Source organism: Acomys russatus, chromosome 18, assembly GCF_903995435.1.
Source record: "Acomys russatus chromosome 18, mAcoRus1.1, whole genome shotgun sequence".
NCBI lineage: Eukaryota > Metazoa > Chordata > Mammalia > Rodentia > Muridae > Acomys > Acomys russatus.
Window position 1 is genome coordinate 58,735,012 of NC_067154.1, and position 18,514 is coordinate 58,753,525.

Consider the following 18,514-nt stretch of genomic DNA (forward strand, 5'->3'; position numbering starts at 1 on the left):
ACGCATTTAATACCAGCGTGCAGGCTGCCACGCTGGCACACGCCTTTAATACCAGCACGCAGGCTGCCACGCTGGCACACGCCTTTAATACCAGCACGCAGGCTGCCACGCTGGCACACGCCTTTAACACCAGCACGCAGGCTGCCACGCTGGCACACGCCTTTAATACCAGCATGCAGGCTGCCACGCTGGCACACGCTTTAATACCAGCATGCAGGCTGCCACGCTGGCACATGCCTTTAATACCAGCATATAGGCTGCCACGCTGGCACACGCCTTTAATACCAGCATGCAGGCCGCCACGCTGGCACACGCCTTTAATACCAGCATGCAGGCTGCCACGCTGGCACACGCCTTTAATACCAGCGTGCAGGCTAACCCTGTGAGACTGCGGTCAGCCTGATTTGCACGGACCATCCCAGCAGACAGAGGGACACAGTGAGACCCTGACTAGGAAAGAAAGAGGTCATACGGCTTAGAGCCGCCATACGTTATGAAGAAGACAAAAAATAGGGTTACAAGGGAAACTGGGATAAAGCCTCCTCAACCTAGCATGCCGGGTTAGCACCCCTCAGTTGCTGGGATTGTTTCTGATGTTGCGTCTCCAGAGGAAGGACAGACTGCTCCAGTTCTGGTTGGTTCTTTCTGGGGTGTGAGGAATTCTCCTAGAGATTCTCACAAGGGTCAAGCAGGACGTTGTCACCATGGGAAAGGGGGGCTGCATTCTCATGGGCACACAACTGCCTCACCCTCAAACCACCCAGGAAATCTCCAGCATGAAAGCTGAGACACTTCAGAGGTCTGAGTCTCCTGAACATGCTGGAAAATATTCTCCACAGTTCTCTACCGTTGTCACCCAGAAAAGACTCCTGCAGACCTACACCCAGTCCTGCGCATTTGACCGAACTTCACTATCTTGCTACGCTAGCTACCTCAGCCAGTGCTCATTGGTTCAGTTCTCACCCCATCCCTAACAAAAGCACTCTGAATAGCCAATCCTATTTTCCCTCTTGGGCAGGCAACTAATCCTCAGCTGAGGGTTTCACGAATCAGCTACAAACTCAAGCTGTCGACACCAAGCTCCAGACTTGTGGTCACATGGCTGTCTGGTTTCCCACTGGGCTTGTCTTCCTGGCTTTTTCCAAATGGCACAACAGCGTGTTGCATATCACGTTAGTGTGCTCTGACCCTTTCCTTGACCTGGCTCCCAGTTACAGGCTTAGCCTTTCAGCCAATCTCACAGGTCAGCTCTTAGTTTCCTTCCTTCTTCTACACTGCAAGCCCAGCTTCTAGGGGAGGACTGCTATGTCCAGTTACCAGCATCCCAGGCGGCTCTTTGCAGCCTTGATTCTTCGTACACACTCTGGTCAGGCCACTCTCCAATCTGTTATGGCCAGCTCAAGAACACTCAAGAGCTACACAAGCCCCCAGGAACACCCTACACCCTAACGGATAGTCTGGTGTTTAGTCCTTGAACAGTCAGGACCAACATCACCTCCTTCAAGTCTCTCTGTGTTCTGTATCCTTGGCTAAGCAATTGACTGGACCACTGGTGCAGTAAGTCACTGTTGGCCTGCGACCTCTTCTGCCCATTGTCTGTCATCCCAACATGCTCATCTTTACCTCCATGACCAAAGGCTGGCAAACCAGTCCACCACAGCTTATCTGTTCCTCTGTAACACAAATGCAAGGACCTCATTATTTTTATAGACTGCAAATTCCTCAGGGACAGACTTCGTTTCCATTCATCCCCGAGCCTCTGTTGCATCTGGCTTTGGCCTTGCACACACACAGGTGCCCTTGGCCTTGCACACACAGGTGCCCTTGGCCTTGCGCACACACAGGTGCCCTTGGCCTTGCACACACACAGGTACCCTTGGCCTTGCACACACAGGTGCCCTTGGCCTTGCGCACACAGGTGCCCTTGGCCTTGCGCACACAGGTGCCCTTGGCCTTGCGCACACAGGTGCCCTTGGCCTTGCGCACACAGGTGCCCTTGGCCTTGCACACACACAGGTGCCCTTGGCCTTGCACACACAGGTGCCCTTGGCCTGGCACACACAGGTGCCGTTGGCCTTGCGCACACAGGTGCCCTTGGCCTTGCGCACACAGGTGCCCTTGGCCTTGCGCACACAGGTGCCCTTGGCCTTGCGCACACAGGTGCCCTTGGCCTTGCACACACACAGGTGCCCTTGGCCTTGCACACACAGGTGCCCTTGGCCTGGCACACACAGGTGCCCTTGGCCTTGCGCACACAGGTGCCCTTGGCCTTGCGCACACAGGTGCCCTTGGCCTTGCGCACACAGGTGCCCTTGGCCTTGCGCACACAGGTGCCCTTGGCCTTGCACACACACAGGTGCCCTTGGCCTTGCACACACACAGGTGCCCTTGGCCTTGCACACACAGGTGCCCTTGCACACACACAGGTGCCCTTGGCCTTGCACACATAGGTGCCCTTGGCCTTGCACACACACAGGTGCCCTTGGCCTTGCACACACAGGTGCCCTTGGCCTTGCACACACAGGTGCCCTTGGCCTTGCACTGTCACTGCCAGTCACCTGTGACAAGAAGGAGGGCAAATGGCACGATGGACAGCTAGAGAAGCACCATACTTACAAGTGACTACTGTTCCTCAAGCAAGAAGCATCCACTAACAATGGCATGCCAGTGGTGCACACCGGCAACCCTGGTGGCTTGAGAGGCCGAGGCAGCATCACGAGGCCAGCCTGGACTACACGTGAGACCTCAGATGACAAGAGTGTCAACTATTGCTGCACCCAAGGTGCTATCCCAAGATATAAAAGATTCTTGAAAACAGCAAACTAAAAACTATGAAGTCTAATACAAATGTTTCTGCCTTTGGAAAACCAATTATAACACCAAAACAGACTGAGGAACACGTACTCATTTTTAACTTCATATTGTAATGACTCTTGTTCTAGCTAAACCATGAGGGCTAGGAATACACACACAATCTGAAGATCTTATCTGTAGGTAGACCTCATGAGGCGTCTGTCACAGAGAAGGACGTTTTGCCCAGTGAGACCCACATAAGCATCTGGATTATGGGTTAGACCAATAGCAGCAAAGAATATTTCATATTCTAGGCATTTTAACATCACAACTCCAGAGGCAGCTTGTTCTCCAGTAGTGAAAAATATTATTTTTTTTTAATATATACTGTCATGTAGCCCAGGCTGACCTGTGCCTTGCCTTATAGCCGAGGATAGACCTGAGCTCTGATCCTCTGACCCACGTCCCTAGTGCTGGGACTACAGACATGAAGCATTGTGCCTGGCTTTAAAGTTTTCTCTACAGAATTTTTTATTTCCCAAGAGAAAACTTAGAGCAGTGGGTGGCAAATGCTCTCACTTGTAAACCTGCTGAGCACCGTAGAAGCAGAATTCACTGCCTGTGTCTCCAGTTTGGGTCAGCAAAGTCAAAAGCTGGGGAGTCATCTTGGTTCCCACTTCCGGTCAACCCCCTCGGGATGGAAGTACTGGCCCATGTGGCCCTCTCCTCAGCACAGTCCATAGTCTATTCCTGACAGAGACTGATGTGTGAGTACAGTTCCCTTGCCTGCCGTCTCTTGCCTCAGTGGCAGACAATTCGAGGGTGCCTGTCAGCTTGGCAGCAGGACCTCGGAGGCCCTGCCCTGGGCTGCGTGAGCTCAACATCCCCTTCTGCCTGGACTTGCTTCCCTTATTTTAGGCATCCAAGCTTTAAGCCTGTACCTCACAATGGGTCCCAGAGTCCAGTCCAAGATAGTTAGCAAATCATGGCAGTTTTCAGGCACGTGACAGAACAAAGATGGAAGGAAGGTAAAGGGACAGATGTGGTGCAGTACATGAGTGCTGTTTTCCTTTGCCACCACACTAGTGGCCAAGAGGACATCGGTACTCACTGGCCAAGTCTCCTTCCGTCTCCTGCTCACTGTGACCAGCTTGGGCTGTGGGCCCCCTTGCCAGGTCTGGCTAGCATTTTAAACCAGTATTTTAATCTTAGAAGATAGCAGGAAGAAGGCATGACGTTTTCACAAGGCGCTGGGCCAAGTCAGGGCAGAGTCCATAGCCCACCCCCAAAATATTCAAAAAAAGAATGTGTGTGCTCATGTGCTACTGCCCAGAAGGCTAACAGTAGATGGGAAAGGAAGCAAGTTCGAGGGTTGATTGCAGAGAGCAGCAGGCAGGTTTAAAACTTAACATAAATAACATGGTTTGGGTCTCCAATCTCGTTCCTTAATGATTTGGGGTTCCTGCTTTAGGGAGGAGGAATGCTAGTTAGCACGAAGACTTGTTAAGAGACACCACTGCTTAAGAGAACTCGGTCTCCAGCCTGGGTGCAGAGCTGGCATTCCAATGGAGCCAGGTTAGTCTCCTGGCCAGGGGACCACCCCCAGGAAGGTAGGCTCACCTCAAACCATGCTAATAAAACAGATGGAATGACAGATCCCTCTACCAGGGGCCCGACTCAGGCTCAGAGTCAGTCTTGCTAATGAGCATGTCCTCCTCACCGCAGTTTCCTACTCCAGGATAAGACAGAGAACGAGTTTGAGGAAAAGAATGTTTAAAACGAAGAGAGGTTTGTTAAAAAACAGAAAACATAAGCCTTTTCCATCCAATACTTTTTTAAAAAGTGTGCCTATGACAAGGAATTCAAATCTTTTCACTTCCCCCACCCTGTAAGACTTTTATGCAAACATTTTAATACCCCCCCCCCACCAATAAAACTTTATTTACACAAAGCCCTGCTGCATTCAGGGATTAAAGGGGCTCTCCCCTTCTCTCTTCATGTCCTGCACATTATTTCTTTTAAGGCTAGGCAATCAAATAAGACTGTGAGGTGGGACTCCAGCCAATGTGGAGAAAGACACTGTTACCACCTAAGTTAGAATAAAAAACAAGACTACTTCTTGACAGGGCGTGCTTCTTCTGAGCACAGCCTCTTGAGTGAGGAGAGTTTTGTCTTGTCCCAATACTACATAGTCATACATTGTACATATAGTTGAGATAATTTTCTTGTGTTTTTCAATACCCCAACAAATTTGCTCAAGTTGAATATGCATTTTATCTATTATTAGTCTAAATGAGAAAAGGGTCCTCTGTGTTTCAATAATAAGCTCCGGCATATAGATTTCCTCCTGTGACTCAATACACTCTCCATGAGCCCGTCATGGGCCAAGGGACTGTTATAAAGACCATCATGCACAGACCCAAATGCTTATGGAGACAAAAGTCTAGTTTACTTCTATCGTGGACTTAAGCCACTCCTTTGTCTGTAGCAGAGGCCCCCTATGTAGCTCTGGCTAGCCTACAACTTGCGCTGTAGACCAGGCTGGCCCTGAACTTACAGACCCTCCTCCTGATTCTGCTTCCTAAGTGCTGGGGTATCAGACACGCACCACCACACCCAGCTCAGGTTGACTGGCTTTTCAAACACATTTGTTTAAACATTGATTGATGGGTGCTCAAGTTCCTCTGTGATTGGTTTGTGTGTGGGATGGGACGGGTGTTTGTGTGTGTTTGTGTGTGTTTGTGTGTGTGTGTGTGTGTGTGTGTATGTGTGGTGGGGGAGGGGAAGGGGGGTTGAGTGGCAGGGCAAGCATATAAATGTCAGTGGAAAGCCTTGGGTGTCAGTCCTTGTGTCCCACTGTGTTTTCATGCAGGCGCTTGCTACTGCTTTGTGTGCTGGCCTCCTGGCCAGGAGAAAGCTTGGACTCTCCTGTCTCTTCCTCCTGTTTCCCCTCAGTAGCACTGTGGTTACATATGTGGCTTCTGGCGGTGCAAGCTCTAATGCCCACACCTGTGTGGCAATTGCTTTATCTCCTGGGCCATCTCAGATACTGCCCGGCCCACGTCTATGCCTTTAAAGGGTCAAAGCCCAAAGTGGACAACAGTAATTATTAGACTCTAAATCATTTGGTAGACAAGGCGAGGCAAGGGAGAAGTTGCCTCTCTCCTGCCTCGATCCCTTTGTAACATAAGGCAGCCACAGGAAAACACATGAAGAGCAGAAGATGAAAGATGCAGGAACCCCAACTCAACGAACAGGAAACGCAGCTGCAAATCAACATCCATGTACCAGAGCGTGATCATAGGTGTTTGGTACCCGCTGTCCTGCCGGAGGACCAGCTTCCGGCAGTGACTTCATCCCTGATCCACTTTGCTGCTTTTGGTTTCTATCTTTTCTCTACATTTTCCTAACCAATTGTTGGCACTGTTTATTTTTAAACGGTGACTTGCCACCACACTGAAAGTTATAAAAACAAGCACATATGCCCTGTGGCATGTGCTGGTTGGCTGGCCTTGTAGCTAGCCACCTTGTTCTTTCTCCGGATTTACCACTTTCTTAAAATATCACAAATAAATGAAATTCCAAAGTTAAAACTGCTATCAGTAAGCCCAACAACACACACACACACACACACACACACACACACACACACACACACACACACACACTCTGCACGTTTAATGGCTCTGGCGGATGCTCCATTTTCAGTCATGTTGTCTGTGAAGACAAATTTTTAATAACTGCTTTGTAGTTACTGAAGTGTTTCCTGTTTTATATAATTGCATGCCCGCTGGCAGTGTGAGTTAATGAATTATCTAACTCAGGATGAAACTGCACGTGAAACATCATGGCTATTGTTGAAACCTACCGTGTACCACGGTCAGGCTGGATGTACCATCCAGAGGCTGTGTGGCTGAGGCATTCACTGAAACAAAACAAAAGGAAAAGCTCACTGGCCTGTCACTACAGCGTGAGCATCTGACCGTGAGCATGACGGCACATCCTCCAAAAGATACAGGCAGCCCACTGGGAGCATGGGCCTCAAACAACAAACACTGTCCGGCTGGCCTAATCTAACTTGTATTAGGCTTTTCGAAAATAATATTTTGGGGGATAAAACCCAGGGCCTTGTGCATGCTCCTATAGCACTCTGCCATCAAGGTACATCCCCAAGTCTTTAAAAACAACTTGTTTTTTGAGAAATAATTGTGTGTGTGTGTGTGTGTGTGTGTGTGTGTGTGTGTGTGTGTGTGTGTGTGTGTGTGTAGTATATCACAGGATGTGTGACCACAATCACCAGCTAACCTTAGAGCATTTGCTCCCTCTCCCTCTGAATGTCATTACCCATTAGTTATCATGGCTTCTTCTCTGCCTCTGGCAGTGATCACTGTCCTCTGCACCTGTGACTTGACTAAGCATTCCACACATGCAGGACTGCACACCATGTTTTGGCTTCTTTCAGTTAGCATGTTCTCACTGTACGATAGGTCAATAGCAGCATTACTTTTATGGCCATGTAATGCCTCAGTGTTTAACTAGACATTTTCTATTGCATGATGGGCACTTAGGTGGTTTCTGTTCTGGAAGAAAGCTCCAATGAGTTCTGAGAACTGCCCCGAGCACCAGGCTGGATGCGTCACTAACTCAGGTGCAGCTTCATACACAGGAGACCTGACCCTGCCCACACTAAATGGTTTTCCAATTTCTCCAGGGTATCACGGTTCATATCTGAGGGTCCGTGAAGGGTCAAGTACACAGCCCCACCACCAATAAAACCTCACCCTTTAGCTACCCATTTCTTTCTCTGGTCAGCTTTAATCCTAGTCTTGCCTTAATAATGTTGGTCATAACCTTGTTACCTGTGTAGACTCACAGTTTTTCTTTACAGTAAATTCTCACAAAGTGTCCTACCCCAAGAGTCCAGAAATTACTAGAAACTCAGAAAGTAGAACTTCTGGGCTCATTTGCTACTTGTGAAATCTATAACAAGGTTTTGCAAACTACAGGCTGTGGGAAATACTGAGTCTGCTGATGTTTCTATGAATAAAGTTTTATTGGAACACAACCAAGTTCATGGTTTTATTGTCTACGGCTGGTTTGGCAATGTTACACTACAGCTATATAATTTCTGACAAGCACAGGGAGAGTACCTAATCTAGATGTTACTGCAGCTTTCGAGACAAAGGATGAGACGGTGCTACAACTGATCTTCTCCTAGCGCCTCCTAAGCCACAGGCGGCCTCCCTCACGCTGGAAGGCAGGAACAGCTCTGAAATAACTAAGGTCTAAACCGATCCCACCAGGCTCTTCTAACCCACACTTCAGGGCCTGATGGTGGTAGTGGCGGGGAAGAGCATCTTCCCAGGTGACTGGCCGCATCTGCTTCAGCCAGCAGCTCACTGGCAGTCAGGGATCTGCTCACATCCAGCTTATGAAATCTTCCATTTTGCCAAGCACAGATCGGATTAAGTTATTACATCATGCCTCTGCTGACCTTTCTTCTATTATTTGGATTTTCTCACCTTAAACTTTAGGGCACATGTGGTCCTTTCATGAAGAGAACTTCCCTGCCACCCATGGTACCTTGGCTTAGCTCTTTCTCCAAGCTGGAGGAGAGACTGGGGATGAGGGACCCTACATATGGGCTATATAGCCACTTCTCCTGATCCCAGGGACATCAATTCTTTTTCTTACTATATGTACCATCAGTGAAATTTACACATATTTCTTTAAATTTACACACATAGCCATACAAACATTATATACATTTTAAGACATAAAAATATTTGAAAAGTTGAAGAACGAATGATTTAATGTTTCAGAATCTTAATAATTGATTTCTTATATCCCATGTGATCTGACTGCCTGCCTCAGACTATCTGCATACTCCATGTGGAGAAAATCTCTCCACACATGCTTTGCTGTTTACTTCTTTTTTCTTTTTGTGTATTTGGTCATATTTCCTGTGTTTGCTGTTCAACTTAGTCCTTTAACTTGCCATCCTTCCCGTAAGTGTGTAGTTTCCTTATTTCCCAAGTCCGGGTTCTCCGCTCACACCAAGCTCCCCTCCTCCTACCACCTTCCACTCTTTTTAGCTTTAAGAGGCAACAGTGGGTTCATAAAAGAAGCCCTGTGCAGACTAAGTGGCGAAGACCACTAAACCCCCCAACACACCCAGTAACGAATGGGGTTTAGTTACTGTACTGATCTCTCCTGGCACCTGGCCCACGTGAGTGGTGTCAACCCTGTGCCTCAGTATGGAGCCACTAGTGATCCAGAGCCCTATGCACACAGCACATCCAAATGTGGCTCACAAATACTACCTGCTCTGATTTCCTCTACCCAGAGTCCTTTGCTCCTCTCTTATCAGAACAAATATAAAATGATTTAAATTACCTTATTATCATTGAAAAAAATTATGAGAAGATCACATCTTTGTATGTTTATGCACACATGTCAGTGTGTGAGAGAGAGTGTGTTTATGTATGCCTGTGGAAGGTGGGGGGTTCAATGTCAGGTGTCTTCCTCAATTGGTCTCACCATCACCACCATCACCACCACCACCACCACCACCATCACCACCATCACCACCATCACCACCACCACCACCACCACCATCACCACCATCACCACCACCACCACCACCACCACCACCACCACCACCATCACCACCATCACCACCACCACCATCACCACTATCATCACCACCACCACCACCACCATCACCACCACCACCACCACCACCACCACCATCAGCACCATCACCACCACCACCACCACCACCACCACCACCACCATCACCATCACCACCACCACCACCACCATCACCACCACCACCACCACCATCACCACCATTACCACCACCACCACCACCACCACCACCACCACCACCACCACCACCATCACCACCACCACCACCACCACCACCACCACCACCACCACCACCACCACCATCACCACCGTCACCATCACCACCACCACCATCACCAGCATCACCACCACCACCATCATCATTACATTTGTCTGTGTGTATTTATGTCTGGGCAATGTGTGAGTATATGCACACTTGTGTGTGCAGAGGCCAAACGAGGATACCAGATTCCTCAGGCTGGAATTCCGGGTGTTCATAGGATGCCTGTATTGCTACATGGGCTCTAGGATCTGAATTCCAGTCCTCATAACTGTGCTTAACTTTGAGCTATCTCTCTAGCTTATCTTTCGTTTGTTTGTTTGCTTTTGAGGCAGGGTCTTTCTCTGTATAGCCCTGGCTGCCCTGGAACTTGCCCTGTAGACCAGGCTGGCCTCAAACTCAGACATCCACCTGCCTCTGGCTCTGAGTGCTAGGACTGAAGACCTGGGCAACCATTCCCAGCTATCCACTGTATCTTTTAAGACAGGATCTCGGACTGAACCCAGAGGTTGCATATTTGGCAAGAGTGGCTAGCTAACAAGCCCCAGAGGTTCTATCTCTGCCTCCTAGGACTGGGATTATAGGCATGTGCTACAGTGCCCAGCTGGTCCCTGAGTGATGGGGATCAAATGCAGGTCCTTGCATTACAAAGATTTTACTCCATCCCACCCCCATCAGTCCCCAGATTTGATCTTGTTGGTTTACAAGTGAATCTGGACAAACCCAGGCCTTAGATCATGTAAGGATGTGAGGAGGGGGCAGGGCACTTGCTAGAAGCCTCAGCATCAACTTAGTCATGTTAGCGTGGCTTGGCCACCAACCATGCACTTCCCAGGTAACATTGGAAAACCCCAAAAATGTGACCTTGTGATGCCAAAGTTTTTACTCATTCCTTTAGAAGTCAACCTGCCAAATAATAGGCATAACTAATGAAAATCACAGAATCTAAGCCAAAGCTAGGAATCAAAATGAGTCGTTATGTCATCAACAAATACATTGGTTTTCAGACAAGATTGGGAGCATTCAGGGTAGTATGGTTGTATACAATACATTGGTTTTCAAAGAGAAAAAAATCTCTAAAGAATTAAGTAAGCAGGTAAAAAATGAGTATAAAGAGAGTTCAGCGCCTGAGCGTACACAGACACTTACTGGGTGCTGTGGGGCCAGCTGGTTTAGATTCCAATGTTTGTCGGGTCAGAGGATTCCCTGAAATGACAAAACATAAGTTAAAAATGAAAATTGCAAGATTCAAGCAATTATACTAAATCTTACCACCAGAAAAACAGTAAATGAATCTAAATCTGCAACATATAGCACTTCTCCAGTCTGCAGAATATTCTTGACTCAAATTCCTTTTTTTTTTTGGATACAGGGTTTCTCTGTGTAACCCTGGGTGTCCTAGAACTCACTCTGTAGACCAGGCTGGCCTCAAACTCAGAGCTACACCTGTCTCTGCCTCCCGAGTGCTGGGATTCAGGGCATGTACCCCCATACCCAGCTTGACTCAAAATTTTTAAAGTTCAACTTTTTCTTCTGGAATGATTTCTTATCAATTGGGCTCTCATTATCCTAAGAGAAGTTAAAGGAAATCATGAACTCACCCTCTTTCCCAGGTTTTTTTGTTTGTTTGTTTGTTTAGTTGGTTTTTGCCAATCATTTATCTCATAAAAAGATGGAAGAAAATTCAGCTGTTTACGAAGCCCCAGCTAGTTTCTTACACACGAGCAAGAATTCTTTAGCAGTCTGAGGTGCATAGGGGCCAACCAAGGGTCCCTGGAAGAAGCCTTGGTGGAAGTCTAGCTTTGAGCTGCACTCTCCCTTCTGATACAGAGCCTGCCTGATGGGAGAAGTCTTTATAGTACCCGTGTGCTTCCTGATCCCTGTAACAAGGCTTTAGTGTAGTTACCACTAAGTGTCCTGTAGTAGAGACGAAGAAACTGACCACAGACTCACCAAGACACATGTGTGGAGACGGGGGTTGAACTCAGGCTTTTTCTAAGCCCCAGGTTTCTAACTCCATCTTATGTGATGTAATTCAAGAGATAAAGGGCAGGGCCTGCAAAGATGGCTCAGCACTTAGGAGTGTCGGCTGCTCTTGCAGAGGGACTGGATTATTTAGTTCCCAGTACTCACATGACAGCTCAAAAACAGCTGTGTGACAGTCAGTCCCTGCTCTCCACATAACTGTGGAGAATGTCCTGTCCATTGGCTAGATCAGAGTAGGGGTTCAATGTTTACTACTTGTATTGTTCTTGACACGAACTCTGGTGCCCCATATCTGACCACCTCCCCTTGGTGGGGAGGCCTGGTGGCACTCAGAGGAAGAATAAGCAGGCCACCAAGATGAGACTTGATAGCCTATGACCATATAGTGGAGGAAGAGGTCCCCTCGGTCATAGACCTAGGGGAGGGGAATAGGGTGAAAGCAGGAGGGAGGGAGGATACAGGTGATGGGATAACAATTTAGTTGTAATCTGAATAAATTAATTAAATAAATAAAAAAAAAAAACACAGCTGTGTCTCCCATTCCAGGGGATCTGATGCCCTCTTCTCGCCCCCACAGGTACTGCACATACATGGTGCACACACATTCATGCAGGCAAAACACTCATACACATACACAACAATCTAAAATGTTTCTAATGACTGCTAACCAGAACTATGCACATGACTGCTGACTGAATAATAGATGGACTGTAAATGAGACTCCAAGGTTTTCTTAATTTTTCAACAGATTTCTCAAATATTTAAACAACACAAGGACGGATACCCCAAATTAAAATTATCAAGTATAGAACGCTACCTTGGTAGACATGAATTAGCAGGCCCAGGTTTTTGGTACCCAAAGCTGGCAGGCAGGCCACTTTGGATGTGGCAGAGGGATCCTGTCCACTTACCTTTTAGATCACTAGCGTTGTTGTATGGTTTACTGGCAAATTCTCTAATCTGCAAAAGATAAAACAGTCTGAAAGCAGTTCACATTCTCAAATAGAGATGGGCAGGCTGGATGCAGCCAGATGTGGCCACTGGTAAATCAACCTTGTCACTGAATCGCCATATTATGCTGCCTAGCAGAGCGAGGAGCTACGGAGAAGTACCGCAAATGGGTGGCGCCACTTCTCCAAGTGATCTTATCTGCCTTCAAACTTATTATCTGCGTTATCTCTACATCTAAAGCAGCTATGGGGACAATTCCTTCTCTTTTCTTTTCTTTTGCATTTTTTATTAATTCATTCATATTACATCTCAATTGTTATCCCATCCCTTGTATCCTCCCATTCTTCCCTCCCTCCCACTTTCACCCTATTCCCCTCTCCTATGACTGTGACTGAGGGGGACCTCCTCCCCCTGTAAATTATCTTAGGGTATCAAGTCTCTTTTTGGTAGCCTGATATCCTTCCTCTGAGTGCCACCAGGCCTCCCCATCCAGGGAACGTGGTCAAATATGGGGCACCAGAGCTCGTGTGAAAGTCAGGGGAAATTTTCTTTTAATACCTTTACTCTTGCAAGCAATCACAAGGAGAAAATAGCCCACTTTTGCCATATTCCACTTCAGATGCCATAAACTGAACCTCTGTGGGTTTTTTGTTTGTTTGCTTTTTCGTTTCGTTCTTTAAAAAAGATTTATTTATTATTACCTATACAGTGCTCTGCCTACATATACACCTGCAGGCCAGAAGAGGGCATCAAATCACACTATTGATGGTTGTGAGCTCAGGACCTCTGGAAGAGCAGACAGTGCTCTCAACCACTGAGCCGGCTCATCAGCCCCCAACCTCTGTGTTTCTAGAGCAGTGATGCTGTTGGAAGTTGGTCCGTGCAGACCCCCGCCCGCCCCCCCGCCCCCCGCCCTGGACACACCTGCTGCCTCTGGCTGATGATCACCTCGTTCTGCTCCATCACTTTCTGGCCTAGCTCTTCTACCTGCCTCTTGTAGAAAACATTATCTTCACTTAGATCCTTCACCATTGAGTTCTGAAGCTTCTCTAAGTGTGACAGGAGCTGCAGAGACAACCGGGGAGCCGTTAGCCTGCAAGCCATAGGCACGAGTCCTTACTGCAGTTTTCACGTGCTTGTCTTGACTTCTTTGCTGGTTTTGGGTGCTCTCTGCGCATTCAGCCACTCGGGAAAAATCTTTAGCCAGTGAGTATCAAGGTCTGGCTGCACCATTTGTGATCTGAGGCAGACAAAGCTGATGAGGTGGGCAGGTGAGTCAACTTGAGCACATCCCATAACGCGTCAGGTGGCTGGCGATTAAGGACAAAGGCGTCTCTCCCAGAGCCCGAGAGTCACGACCATGACTGCACCATTCCCTACCCTCATATCTCATGCTGGCTCTGGCAAGTAATGCGCCTGAGAATTCATTTGATTCATTTTATACTCCCAGCGGTCAGCACAATCCCTGAGCCCACACAGGTAGCAGGAACAGAGGGAGAAGACAGACGGGAGGAATGAATGGAAAAGGAGGTAAAGCGCCCACAGTACTTGCAGAGACAGAGATGATTAAGTTCATCTTTTTGCCTGTATGTGTGCATGGTCTGCGTGTGTGTGTGTGTGTGTGTGTGTGTGTGTATGTGTGTGTGTGTGTGTGTGCATGGTCTGCGTGTGTGTGTGTGTGTGTGTGTGTGTGTGTGTATGTGTGCATGGTCTGCGTGTGTGTGTGTGTGCATGGTCTGCGTGTGTGTGTGTGTGTGTGTGTGTGCACAGTTCACGGGCATGTGTGCCCATGATCCTGGGGTGGGGGTGGGGGAGAAGGTTGACACTGGAGTCACCCAACATTACTCTTCCCCTAATTCAGGCAGAGTCCCTCAATCCAAGCCCGAGCTGGCTGATCTGGCTAACCCTGCTAGCCAACTGACACTGGGCATCTCTGCCGTCTGAGGCTGAAATCAAGGTGGGCTGCCATGTCCACTAAGCATTCGTGTAGGTTCTGAGTATCTGAACTCCTGTCCTCTTGTTTGTGTAGGGGGCTCTTTAACTGATCAGCCAGCTCCTCACCCCATGTGATGGGGAGTCTTGACAACTTCATGGGATTTCAAGTCACCATAGAGACAAAGTTCTAAGGTTGCCTGTGAAGAATTTTCCAAATGATGCCCACTGAAGTGAGAAGACACACCTGGAAGGTGGGTGGTACCATTCTAAAGAACAAGCCCTTGCCTGAATAAGAAGGGGGCAGGGTCCTGGGCAGCGGCTTTCACACACTGGACAGTGGACCATCACCAGCTGCCTGAAGCACCTGCCCCCTGACTTTCCCAGTGGGGGCGGACTGCGTCCTCAGACTGGAAACCACAGAGAGCCCTTTCTTTAACTGCTTTTTGCCAGCCACGCCATCACAGCAGCCCATAAAGTCACACAGAAACTTAGTGCCAAGGCGATGACATCCTGGACAAAAGAACTAAACAAGAATTTGCTTCTGATAATTTAGGGATGCCTGTTAAAGCAATTTCAGTAGTTGCCAAAACAAACCAGAACAAAACCCAGAGTGGTTAGTGGTACCCAGGGTAGTGTGCGTCCAATACCTGATGTGAGAGAGAGGGTCGGCTGATCAAGCCAGGGAGACAATTTTGTCTGATATGAGGGTGTGAGTGCATATTTTTCTAATGTGCTTGTTTGTCTGAATGGTTTAATTTTAACCATGTGTGTGTGGCGGGGGGGGGGGGGGTGGTGTCTATGTGGGTCTGTGCACATGAGTGGAGGTTCCTAAGGAGGCCAGAGATGTCTGGTGCTGGGTATAGGCAGTTGTAAGCTGCCCGATGAGGAAGCTGGGAACTGAACTTGCGTCCTTTGAAAGAACCGTGTGTGCCGGCTCTTCAGCCTGAGTGTGTGCTTAAATCAATGTTTGCTATGATGCTATGTACTCTCTCATGTTGTTTGTTCCAATGGTGCTAGAGAAACACATTTTGGACTCACAGCACAATGGGTAAACTCAGGTCACAAGAGCTAAGATAAATGACTCAAAACCAGACAGCTGGAAGGGCAGGGCCTACCCTTGAACGTCTCTGTCTGTAATGTTCTCTCTGTTCTTACAAGTTCATGGGAAGCCAGAAAAGCACCTGTCATGGCCCAGGGGAGTCCAAGATTTCCCCAAGAAATAAAGCATCAAGGACTTTCAGACATAGTAGTGCAAGACTTTAACTCCAGGTCTTGTGAGGAAGAAGCAGGCAGATCTCTGTGAGTTCGAAGCCAGCCTGGTCTACATTTCAAGTTCTAGGATAGCCAGGGCTACATAATGAGACCTTGTCTCAAGACAAAACAAAAATGGATTTTCTCAACACTTCTAGATGATTGGACAAGTGTATCCCCTCTCCCTCAAAAAAGCCATGTGAAAAACGCTTATCTGTAAGTCAGAAACTCTAATAAAAGTGCTCGGGGTTTTGGGTGGAGGTTTAGGATGTTGGGCCAGATCACCAAACTGAGGAGCTCTGCCAATCCCCAGAAAGGGAATCCAGGAAATAAACAATCAAGGGTTGGCATCATTCGGCCACCACAACCAAGGCTGAGTTATAAAGGTACAGAGAAGTGTATGCTGAGAGCATACACATGACATAGCTCATGAAGCATGCAGGCCTCGAGCCTGTGTGTGTGTGTGTGTGTGTGTGTGTGTGTGTGAGAGAGAGAGAGAGAGAGAGAGAGAGAGAGAGAGAGAGAGAGAGAGAGAGAGAGAGAGAGAGAGACCCGAGAGAGAGAGAGAGAGAGAGAGAGAGAGAGAGAGAGAGAGAGAGAGAGAGAGAGAGAGACCCAACATTTCAAGCTCCCTGCTATCCTCCTGGGCTCTCAGCTGGGTCAGAAGGTCACACCATGGTTTATATGTGACTCCCTTTGAACTCCTACCAATGTTATTTTAAAAAGAGAAAAGACTGCCAAGAACCTAGGCAAAGCAATAACAAGCTGGCACAGGCAACTTCCCCTTAAACAGAGAAACAGTGTGTGCATTGTGGGACAAGGAGGCACCAATCATGTGGAATAATTAATAGGTCTCAGGTGGAGATGACTGCATGTGATTGAATTCTCCTCTCTGTTAGGGTGCAAGCGAGACAGGGAAGCAAGTGGCTTCTAAATAGCTGGACAAACAGACAAAGGAACAGCCTGGGCTGCCGGGCGTGAGTCTGGCACAGACTGTGCACGAGCCAGCCTGCGGTTCTCATCGCTTTATGATGTGTTTCTAGCAGGGTGCAGCGAAAGAAAGGGAAGTGTGAAATCACAGTCTTCCCTCTGCTCCCCTCCCATTTCATGTGTTGATTAAAATAATTCATGTCTGTAGTCACACGAGTCTATAAACACAGACTTGTGCCACGGATGGGAGACATACACAGTGAGCAGCAATTAGGGAATCACTTTTGTAACTTAGTTTGGCTTTCATTAGCCTCCTAATGTTAACAATCTTTTATTTATGCTCCAGCTCAGAAATATGGGGGAAAAAAATCAATGAACAGAAATGATGAACATATAAAAATAACTAAATAAGATTATTACTGAGCCAATATTATGATATTGAAGGATATTTTTAAGCATAAAGTATTTATCTAGAAAGTACAAATGCAAATTTTGTAATGATACATCTATATTTGAGGGTTTATATTTTTAGAAACATAACATTTAGATATGCATACTGGTGCAGCAGAGGCCTGCATATGTGGAGGTAAGAGCAGATTAAAGGCTGCTCCATGGGAGGGAACTTATGTCTGTTCTATAAACCAGACCAAGAGGTTGTAGTTAGAGACCTTGCTTTCTTGATACCTTCCACTAACGTAGCTCTCAACCCTCATTACAGAAGCTTCTTTTTGCAATGGACAATGGTTAATACAAAGATTCACAACTGATCAAAATACAGAGAATAAGTGATTGTGGGATGTTCAGGACTAAATAAGAGTTCACACACACACACACACACACACACACACACACACACACACACACACACACACACACACACACCCTGCCCAAGGCTCAGGGAATATCACGGAAGAGAGGGTAGAAAGACTGTAAGAGCCAGAGATTGGGGGAGGGGCTGGGGAGACTGCTACAAAAGTTACCCAGAAAATTGGCCTCCTCTTTGAGTTTAGTCTCGCTCATTAAAATTTTTAAACATACTTGGAAGGGAGCTTGAGGACACTTGTATTAGAATTTAATAGAGAAAACAAAACAAAACAGGTCAGGAAAGCTGTAAGTTTTGGCAGCAGCCTTGAGGAAAAATGTGGCAAAGGGGGAAGAGAAGCGTCAACTGGTGAAAGACACGGAGTTTTAGAGAGTGAGGAAGCGTAAGAAAGAAACGTAGGGGCTGGAGAGATGGCTCAGAGGTTAAGCACACTGACTGCTCTTCCAGAGGTCCTGAGTTCAATTCCCAGCAACCTCTTGGTGGCTCATAACCATCTATAATGAGATCTGGTGCCTTCTTCCGGTGTGCAGGTGTACATGCAGGCAGAGCATTGTTTACATAATAATAAATAAATCTTTAAAGAAAAGGAAAGAGAGAGAAATGTAAGGAAGGGAAAGTTATGCTTCTCTGAGTTTGGACTTAGGAACGGGGTGGGCTCCAGCGGGGTCTGGAGACCACAGGGCTGCTGCACTCACGGACCTAAGGTGAAGCCAGTCAGCAATCCAGCACGGAGGAGGCTCACAGGTCTCACCTGCAGCTGAGGAGCTACCAGCCATCGGTGGCTGCTGGGAAGAGAGGGTCCTTTCTCTTCACGGGTGTGGCCCCTGGCAAGTTGCTTATGCCCAGTGGCTGCCCTATGCCCCTGGGCACATGGGCAGAACCAGATGGAACCAATGGGTTGTTTAAAACACATTTTAAAGAGGAGACATGACGTT

At 47.6% G+C, this 18,514-nt stretch overlaps 1 protein-coding gene across 1 annotated transcript in view; it reads right to left on the bottom strand.

The window, feature by feature from the left end:
* The window catches only part of Dzip1 (DAZ interacting zinc finger protein 1), a 66,534-nt gene that overhangs the window by 23,732 nt on the left and 24,288 nt on the right, over window positions 1-18,514 (bottom strand). Inside the window, 4 exon segments of the mRNA XM_051161027.1 lie at window positions 6,662-6,718; window positions 10,853-10,909; window positions 12,601-12,649; window positions 13,565-13,705. Coding sequence (XP_051016984.1) covers window positions 6,662-6,718; window positions 10,853-10,909; window positions 12,601-12,649; window positions 13,565-13,705 — 304 coding nt within the window.